This window comes from Crocodylus porosus, unplaced genomic scaffold (assembly GCF_001723895.1).
Source record: "Crocodylus porosus isolate Cpor-Errol unplaced genomic scaffold, CroPor_comp1, whole genome shotgun sequence".
NCBI lineage: Eukaryota > Metazoa > Chordata > Crocodylia > Crocodylidae > Crocodylus > Crocodylus porosus.
In genome coordinates, this window is record NW_017728931.1 from 16,436,982 (window position 1) to 16,447,277 (window position 10,296).

Genomic DNA, 10,296 nt, shown 5'->3' on the forward strand with positions numbered 1-10,296 from the left:
TTCAACATGTACCTTCTCAGAGCTGGCCTTAGGGAAAATGGTATCCTGGACAAACTTGCATTTGGGCACCCCTCCCAGCCTGCACTCCCCCAGCCCTACACTTCCCACCCCAAATCAGTGATGCTGCTGAAGGCAGAGGCAGGCAAGCAAATGCATGGGGCATAGTCCAGTGGGGAGGCAGAGTGGCATGGTACACCAGGAGGGTGGGTGGCAGGCACTGCTGCTGCTGTGTGAGAGCAAAGTGAGTGGACTGGAGCACCCACAACCCTACCCCCTGGCTTCTCCTGAGCAGCAGCTGGAGGTGGGGGCAGGCTGGGCTGGCCACCACTCGTCTGACTGGGACAGGGATCAGTCATGGCACAGAGGAGTAGAGCAGGGGGAAAGTGCTGCTGTGAGCATGAGCTGTTCATACAAGTGTGGCACACCCTTGACTATAGCATCGTAGGTGGTTGCCCACCCATAAGGTCAGCTCTGCATCTTCTTCTAGACTGGGGGGGTAAAGTACACAGGCCAGGGCCAGACCCAGCCAACAATGCCATATCACCTGGCCCATGGAGCTCCTGGAGGGGACATGAATTTGGGGGTGAGGTGAGCAGAGGTGGGACCTTGTGACAGGAGTACCTCTACAAGAGTCTTTCTATTGGTGACTCCGCCCTCCTGTTACGGGCCAACCACTGCCTTCTCTCCTACCATGCCTTGATCTCGGTTAATTAATAGATGTTAATTAGCAGGAGGCTGCCCATTTTATTTTTTTGCCCTGGTGCTATCTGCGGCTCCTTTCCTCCCCTACACTGCAGCCCAAGCCTTGTGGATGATACTGATGTGGTTTAACCTGGACCTTGCAGTAATTTGGTCCTCTCCTTGACTTCCTGGGGTTTCTCACTGCCCCCACCCCCCTGCTCTGGGGCTGGGGCCAGTGCACCCCAAAATGCCACACCCTCTCTGGTGCTGGGATCCCCACGCTACTGTGGAGCCCCTATGACGCCTCCTCCAGCCCCTAATAGCCTCACCCAGTCCTCCGGTGTTATAAAACTACAAACAGAAAACTCAAGCCCCTGGGCTATAACATAAAATCAATCTAAGCCGTCTGGCTAACCATCATTCAAAATCCCTACCAGGGAATTCTCCACCCCGTATCTGCGAACAGGAGCTGCTTGTGCCATTAGGCTTCTCTACTCTGCTTACTCCAGCAGAGCTCCTTCTCCCTTGGCTGCCGGCAGGGAACTGCCCTTCTGGCTTCACTCCTGGGGTTTATATGCGCCAGGCCCTGCCCCTTCCTGTCAGCTGACTCCCCAGAAGTTGCCCTAGCAACCCACACCTATGCCTCTGCTCTGAGAGTAGCAGGTACCTTAGTGTCCTGCTACAGACCTGTCACTGAAATCCAGGCTACAGAGCCCAGGGGGCACATTTCAGTGGCAGAGATGCACACAAGTGACAGCTGTGTTAATCCCTACAGCTCCCTAAACTGACACAGCGTCTCACCCCGCTGCCCCCATCTGTCACCCCATTGGCAAAGATGGGTTAAGTTCCAACTTGCAAGGAGCCCTGTGGTGTGGACATGACTCGGGATGGGGGTGCAGTTTGACACCTCTGTTCTAGACAAGTACAAGCTTGTTTGCTATTAATGCACTACAAAGGAGGGAAAACTTGAATTAATGTTAGACTCCTGCAAGTTGACCCATGTAGGAAGACTTCAGTTTGTAGAGAGCTGAAGTGGAATCAGTGTAGCTCCCCATAAATGCAGGAGTTTTCCCATGTAATTCAGATTTGCAGGACTGGGACCTTAGTGCCATAAATGGTGCATTGTGTTGACAGTGTGGGGGGGCACAATTCCATGCCACTGCTACTGCTGGGCCCTCGCTCCAGCCAGGCTGCAGTCCCATGCCCCACTGTCGGTGCAGAAATCTGAGGGGGCACGTGTCCCATGCCCAACCCCACTCATTGCCTATGGTTAGTGCTATCCTGTCAGACAATATACTCTATGGTGTATGTAAGATCAATGCATCTCTAGCACATCAGGTACCATAATTTCACATATATAACACCCCTCCACATAAAAGGTGTACCTTGTTTTTCAGAGACAAGATGTGGGGGGGAATTCCTTCAGAGTCATGGACAACTGTATGATAGAGTATCATATTTTCTCAGTTCTAAGGCAAAGTGTGTGTGCCCCTCCCCTTCCCCTCCCCCCCCCCCGATTCATCATAGGGTCAATAAACTCCCCATTGTAAAATTACCTATCACAACTGAGGGCTGTGAGAATAGGCTGTGCAGGGAGCCCAGCTGGAGCAGTGACAGCAGCAGCTCTGTTCCCTGCTTAGATTCCCTCCTCCATCTCCTCCCCTCCACCAGGGCAGGGAAGGATGAGTCTCCATTTTGCTGCAGCTGCGGTCTCCAGCCTACTCCATGCTGCAGGAAACAGCTGTGTTGGGAGCCTGGCTCTACATTGCTCAGATTTCTCCTGCTGTGCATTGCTCCCTTCCCCTCTCCCCATGAAAGGGGGGGGGGGGGGAGCAGGGAAGGGTAGGATAAATCTGTGGTGCAGAGCTGGGCTCCCAGCAAATCTGCTTCCTGCACCATGGGGCAGGAGTGGCTCTAGGGCTCTACCTGTGCCTGAATCAGTGGGGAAAGCAGCAGGAACAGGAGGTAAATAGAACAGGGGGGCAAGGGATAAGGGACAGGATGCCTGGTCCCCTGCCCCTGGTTTCCCCCATCCATTTCCCCACAACCTGCCCCCTCATTTCTGCTTTTCCCATTGTCTGCCCCATGCCTCCCCATTTAAAACATGTATGTCCAGTGTGTGGGGAAAAGAGCATATTGTATGTGAGAAAATATGGTAATATCATTTGCTAGCTGTATTAGAGTGGCACTGCTATCTAATCTGGAAGAAACATTTTACAGAATACTCAAATGGAATGAAAGACAAACAGCAAAATGCAAATACAAATGGTGATAATGTATATAGTTTGAATGGTAAAGGAAAATTGTTCCTTCCTTCTCACTGCCATTAAAACCAACCACTTACCCACGTGCAAATAAATCTACTGCAGACACATGTAGTTTCTCCCTTTCAGTCAATGACTGTGATTTTGAGAGAGCCACCATCTTCTTTACTGCTCTGTCCAGCTCTGTATTTAACCGCACTGAAGTCCCAGTGCCAACCAGATCCAAGCCATTAGCAATCACGTGTCCCATTGCTGAAAGAAGTGACAGATACCAGCTTCAGACATGCATAATTGCAGGCAGCTCGGCAGGCACAATAAATGTGGGCTAAACTACTGATGTATTTTTCAGTGAGGTCATACCAGCAAACAGTTGTGCCAAAAGCTGGTAAGGATCTGACAGAAAGCCCAAATCACACACTAGCAGGACCCTGGAATTTCCTTTGCCAGTAAACTGGCTACTTTCAAATTCTCCTTCAACATCCCAACAACCCTCCTTTGTTCCCAAATACTAAACTTAGTATTAGGAACAGTATTAGGTACCAGTGCTGTTTCAGCCTATCTAGAACTTTTGGAACCCATTTCCCCTGCTGTACTTTATAATGGCCTATGCACAAAAGAGACAATGGAATGCAGATCATAGACAGACCCAGAGGCACCATAAGATAAGAATTCAGAAGGGTCCTGATACCTGGGTGGCAGAAGGAGATGCAGAATATTGTACATTGTCTGAAACACTACTAAGAGTTACATTAGTCTTCAAGAGAGTCACCACAGGGCATTATTTCAGTTATAATAAAGAAAAAGAGAAATCACATGCAAAATGTTTGGATTAAGAGAAGAGACGCCCAGATGCTCAGAATCAGTGAACTGTTGATTTTACTAGCTGTGATGTACATCACAGAGAAGTGACACACTTCTCTCAGACTGGTTCTGCTCACTGCTCAATATCCTCTGTGTAAGGTTGCCTTTCTATGGGTTGGCTTTCCTCTCACAGGATAGGCCTATGAAATTTGGCAGAGGTAGAGCTGCAGCATGATAGTTACTATTTTGCTACAGATAAGTAGTCAGTGAGGCTCCCTCTCTCCAGCTGTTTAACTCCTTTTATCATCCCCTTTTTATTCACAAGATATCACGTTCAAATATTGCTCAATGCAGCAAGGTCAGACTAGCCAGCACAAGATGTTTGGCATTCCACTCTGCATCTATAGTCACTGCTATGAGCAAAATTCTCCTCAAAATGCATGCTAATTCAAGAATGGAATGGAAACCAGAGACTTTTTAATACCTTTGTCTTGCCTATATACAGAAACATCTCGAAAGATTGTGAAGGCATAAAACAAATGTTGATGACTTCAAATGCATTTTATAATAATTTTATCTTACTTAACCAACCAACCAAATAATCCTACAATACACAACTTTCATTTCACAGTACTTTCTACTCATTAAAAGATACTCCACTATGTAGCCTGAGGATTAACATCTTCTTTACCATTAACTTTTTCCCTTACGTACACTATCACACATTACTGCCACCATGCTCATCTTTCAGCAGGTGTTTGTGTAGTACCATCTCCTTCTGATGGCTTAACCATACTACCTTCCACAGCACAACCAAATTCCAAATCGAAATTTTCTTTCTGTGTACCATCAAATTACTGATTTTTTTTTTATTGATACATTCTATAATCATTTTATTGGGCTAATTACCATTTCTCCTGCTAGCTATTGAAAAGAGAAGTAAAACAGAGACAAAAGAGATTATAACGAAGAAAATGTACTGGGGAATACAAAAAAGCTGTCCAGACCATAAATGTTATTCTAAACTGGCCCTCCTCTTGGGCAAAATCAGTTAGGCAGAAGGCAATGTAAATTTGCACCTTATAGACCAACTAAATCAGAAATGTAGAGCTTTCATAAGCAGAGGGCTTACTCCATCAGATGAAAGAATTCCAACTTGCAGAACTCGCGGGGCCTTAGTGCTGTCCTCTCATCTACCTTTCTTGTTACACATTAGCAGTAAACCTTTATTCACAATACAAACAATACAATAATCAAAAGGTTATACTTACTAAAATTTGGATCTGCTGCATTTAACTTGGAGAGACATCCCTCAATGCCTCCTAGGCTCTTATCACTGGTCCATGTTGCATACTGCAATACAGAATGACACTGACTAAAAATTTAGTGGAACGGAGTTTCTTTTCATTGTCCTGAGCAAAATTAAAAAGTCAGTCATATAAATGGTAAAAGAGAACAGATTTTAAATTCAGAAATACTTATCAAACACATAATCAGAAAAACGCTGGGGGACTCTGGTTCTTAGAACTGTGGTTTAATCCTAACTCTCCTTTCAGTCTGGAATTTGGAAATCAACTGCAACAATGTGATTTTTTGAATACCCACTTAACCCAAACCCTTCTGTCATACCTGAGTCAGTATGGCATCAAACATCTTGCAGGCCTCATTACTAGTCGTGGATAGAGCAAGTCCAGCATCCTGCCAGGCCTGAAAAACCATGAACATATGAGATCTTTTAACTCAATATACACTGATCTCTCAGATAGTATATTTGTTAAGACATAGGAACTGAAGTAACAGATTTCCAGCAATGTCTTTCAAAAAAGGCTGACAGGACAATGTGAATAGCCATACACTCATTTTACTCAACTAAAATCATGACTGGAGTATCGTATGAAAGGGGACAGCAAGGGAAGAATGGTGACAGAAGAAAAGATAAAATAAATTGTATAGTAAAGCATCCTGTGTGGTTTTGTAACGCCAGGTTAGTTATCCAGACTGAGGAATACATACTATTGGGGTTAAGCAGCAAATACCATAGAGCACACAAGAAGAAAGAATAGGAAAAACAGCTACATGGTAGCAAAATCTTCCGTTTAGAAGTAGTTCCACGAATGGCCAAATGATCTGCCAGTTCCCTCAAGTGAATGGAGTTAATGTCAGCAAAGAATGTGGCCCAAGAACTTACTCAGAGGGCTATTTGCTAAAGCTGAAATGCAATACAGAAGCACTGAAAGAATTAAGCTGCACAGAATTTCACAACAGATTATATAGCATCCTCTTTGGATAAACTGTACAACAAAAACCTCATTGTGATAACTGAGATTTTAGATCTTGCACACTGATTTTATAACCAAGAAAACAGAATGAAAACCTCATTTATTTCCTGGTTTAAACTATGTATATGTTACACAATAGGGTGGCTGGCAAACTGGTTCATGATTGTCTTCATGAGTCTCCCTAAGAGAAACCCACTAGCAAGATGGAACCCCAACCCCCACCATCATTCTGAAAAATACCTAATTTACTATAAGATGGTTTGTGTAACCTTAATTGCGATTCTTCATGCATATGCACATAGTATTTAATAGTATACTTATGTTTGTCCCACAAGATGTGTTACAACACAAATGGTATGGGAAATCTTAAAGCTGTCATTTCCTAAACGTTCAGGTACTTGCTTTACAGCATTCTTTGATACCATTTTTTCATATGGAGCCTAAAACTATGTTGACCATTTTCATTTGTGTTCCTTTATTAAAGCCAATAAATGCTTTTAACACTAAGCACCTCAGGGCACAGACTCACATCTAATACATTTTATCCACTGAGAAATCCTATAGACACTTGCAGAGCTATACAAATAATGATAGTCAAAACTAATTTCCTTCCACTACATAGATTTTATAGAAAAATAGAAGTGAAATGACTTGGGAGCCACTTAATCCATTTTCCTACTAATGGAGAATTATTCCTGGTCAAAAGCTGTTCACAGTATTTGTCCAGTCTCAGTTTACAGTTTAAACAGCATTTTGATTCCAACTCAATTGTGAAAATTTGAAGTAACTAGCAAAGATATACATTTTAAAAGCATGCTCAAGGGTTCCTCATTGTGACCGAATTTAAATATCACAAACAAACAGTTGTAAGTACTTGCATGTTCAAATTGCAAGTCTAAAAGGGTTATCTTGGAGTATAAATTTTCATCTTTTGTTTAGTATTTGTCATTTATACAGATACGTAACAAAAGGCAGGAAAAAAGGAGAGAATAGAGGCAAGTAGGCGAGATAGTGTCCTATCGTATGTATCATAACAATAAAGCTCTGTGTGCATTAACCTTGCTTTCTTAAATTCTTTCACCATTGCTAATACTGATGCAGTTCAACAGGTGGCATCAAGCACAGGAATGCTACTGTAGAGAAGGTGTCTGACAGCAGGCCACATTATAACAACCCCTAAGTCTTGTCTGCACTAATGTTCCCATCACTTCTAATGCCAGTGAAGCTGCATCAGTGTGAGCCCAGGTAGAAAACTTTATCAGAGGTCCTGCTGGTATAAGCCAAACGAGTGGTGCAGAGCCAGTCCACAGGCTGGATTGGACTACATACCCCAAGGTTGGGCTTGTATGCCCAGATCCAGACTCCACTCCCCCTGTCCAGCCCTCCATGCCAGGATTGGGACCCTGAGACCCCACGCTGCTTCTGCCTGGCCTCATACACCAGGATCAGGGCCCCTGGACCCTATGCCACCTCCTCTGCTCAGTCCTATTTATGGGCTCGGGGACCCAGGGCCCTATGATGCCTCTACCTGGTTTTATGTGTGAGAATCAAGACCCTGGGACCCTGCGCCACCTTCACTGGACTCTGCCTACCAAAATTGGGCCCTGGGGCCCTACGCCACCTTCACCCAGTCTCACATATGGGAATAACAGCTCCAGAACCCTGCCCTGCCTCTGCCCAGTGCCATGTAGGTGGATGGGGTCCCACACTGCTTTGGATGCTGGACGAAGCATGCAGGGTCACGTGGGAAGCCCTGCAGGACCTGTGGGAAGCCCTGCAAGACAGGTGACAAAACCCCAGGGACTGGATCTGGCCCAGGCTGGGCCGTGTAGGCTCCAGCGCTCTTGAAAGGATCTCATGGTGTCCCAAGATGCTGCAGCAGCCTGGTTAAGAATCACTAACCTAGATGGACAATTTCTAATCACACCGACTAGGAAACACAGAAAATGTTCTCTTAGTCCCATTTTAACTGATTATAAAATAACTGTTTTCCTGTGGATATACAAGCATTGCCTTTATCTGAAAGTGGAATATGCACATTATGATGTCTCAGCTCTCCTCTCTGCTCATCCTGACTGCTGAGTACTGCAAGCTCCCTGGACTGAACAAGCTACCACTTTTCAAGGCACAAGAGCAGCATGCACTCAGACACCTGAAGGGAAAGACATGTGATCAGCACTTGCACCCAGGCCTTGAAGATGCGGACATTAGAACTGGTTAAGAGTTAAGAGTTGACTGGCTCCGGGAAAACAAAAGACTGATCAGTGGGGAGGGAATGGGATATGTGCTGTTAATAAAATATTCATGGAAAGAGCAGAGGAGTGGGGGGAATTTCAGATGGGGTTTTGCTTGGTAGGACACAGTCCATCTGTGTTGAAAAGCACCTTGGTGTAAAACCCTGGTATCAAATAGCATGCTCATACATCCCCCTTGAATCAGGGACTCTCAACCAGGGCAGCTTGGGGAGGGAGGGCCACAAGATCACAGAAAATGAGGGCTGGAAACGACCTCAGGAAGTCATTTAGTCCAACCCCCTGCTCAAATCAGGACCAGCCCCAACTGGATCATCCCAGCTATGGCTTTGTCTACCTAGGTTTTAAAAACCTGTAGAATGGAGACTCCACAACCTCTCTGGGTAACCTGTTCTAGGGCTTTACTGCCCTGCTACTGAAAGACTTTTTCCTAATATCTAACCCAAATTTCCCTTGCTGCAACTTGAGACCATTGCTCCTTTTCTGTCATCTGCCACCACCGAGAGGATTGTGTCAGCCGGGTCTTAACAGCCTCCAAGGACGGATGCCCCCGTCCCAAACACAGGCGACCCGCTCCAGTGCTTCACCACAGAGACAGCTGAGGGCTGCTGTCAAATCTCCCTCAATCTTCTCTCGCGCGGACTAAGTCAGCCCAGCTCGCTCGCTCCAGGCACGGTGCCGCATGGGCAGTACTGGCCCGCGAGACACGCGGAGATTTCCGCCGGGGGCGGTCACAGCCCGGGGACCAGCCCCACGTCTCTGCACCACAGGCCGCTCCTTGCTCTTCCGGGCTGGAGAGGAGCGAACGCGAAGGGCTGCCCTTGCCCCGGGGTCGGGAGCCTACAAGGGCTGCGAGCCACAGCCCCGAGCGGCGGGGCCGGGCGCTTCCCGGGGGAGGAGGCTCCGGACCCCGCTGCCCCCACTGCCCGGCCTGGCACACTGAGCCCGAGGCAGCGGCGGCGGCAGCTTCCCCCGCCCGCGCCCCGCACCTGGCAGTCCCGCAGCGGCGCCATGATCCAGCCCTGCCGCGCGATCAGGCCAGGACGGCCCAGCCCGGCCCGCCTTTGGGAGGAGCAGGGACGACCTCCCGCCCACCCGCGGCGCGCTGCATGGGAGGGGAAGCGGGTCCCGACCCGGGGCTGGAGTTGGCTTCTTGTTCCCGCTCCGGGGTCAAAGCTCCAGCCCGTGTGAGGCAGGGCCGGGGCCGGGCGGAAGCGCCGCGGCGTCCCCGCGAAGGTCTGTGTGATCCAGGCGAACGTTTGGCCGGGACCTGAAAGCTGTAGTAGTAATAAACAGCCAGAGGAAGATCCACGGGGCGTGCGGCTGCACCCCGCTTGGATTCCTGCTCCACCCAAAATGTATAGGAAACTGCTTGGCCGTGGCAGCATCGCCTCGGTGCAGGCAGCAGTGAGGGTGTCGCTTGATGGTGGCTCAGCACAAGCTACCTGAAGCCTTCTCAACCCTGCCTGCCTCCCAGCGGCGTCCTGCCCCGCTCTCCTCTGTGAACTCTCAGGGCTCCACTAATCAAGCGGTTTATTCTTTTTTTCTGCAATTCTGCTGCTTGCTCATACTCTTGGTAATGTAGCTCCCGTTTCGCAGCCCTGTAGACTTCCAGCTAAAAACATTAACTCAGTTGTGGAAACAGAGATTCATAGATGGTAAAGGGTCGGAAGGGACCTTGGAAGATCATCGAGTCCAGCCCCCTGCACCAAGCAGGAAAGACAACTGGGGGCCAGTTATGAAACATTAGCTTGGTGAACGTCAGCATAGGTGTGGAAATAACTTTCAGTTTATCAGATGTGCTGTCAAGATACTTGAGAAGGCTTGATTTTTCTTTCATGATTCTGAAGTTGTATGAGTAATTCTAGGACTTATGGGACTAAACAAACATCTTTTTGATTTTTTTCTTGCCTAGTTTTTTGTGTTTTTCATACTTTATTTACATTCCAATGAAGTGTTTTTGCTTTGATCTTAAACTGAATAATATAGCCCTTGGTCCCCAGCATATTAGTAAAGCTT

At 47.2% G+C, this 10,296-nt stretch overlaps 1 protein-coding gene across 3 annotated transcripts in view; it reads right to left on the bottom strand.

Annotated features, from left to right (window-relative positions):
• Positions 1-9,362, bottom strand: part of LOC109316319 (tetratricopeptide repeat protein 38-like) — a 47,249-nt gene extending 37,887 nt beyond the window's left edge. For all 3 annotated transcript variants that reach the window (XM_019544278.1, XM_019544277.1, XM_019544279.1), the window contains exons 1-4: positions 9,267-9,362; positions 5,376-5,453; positions 5,018-5,099; positions 3,026-3,197 (exon numbers count right to left, since the gene is read on the bottom strand). In XM_019544278.1, coding sequence (XP_019399823.1) covers positions 3,026-3,197; positions 5,018-5,099; positions 5,376-5,453; positions 9,267-9,290 — 356 coding nt within the window. In that variant the 5' untranslated portion in view covers positions 9,291-9,362. The remainder of the gene's footprint in view (positions 1-3,025; positions 3,198-5,017; positions 5,100-5,375; positions 5,454-9,266) is intronic.
• Positions 9,363-10,296: the final 934 nt, after the last annotated feature.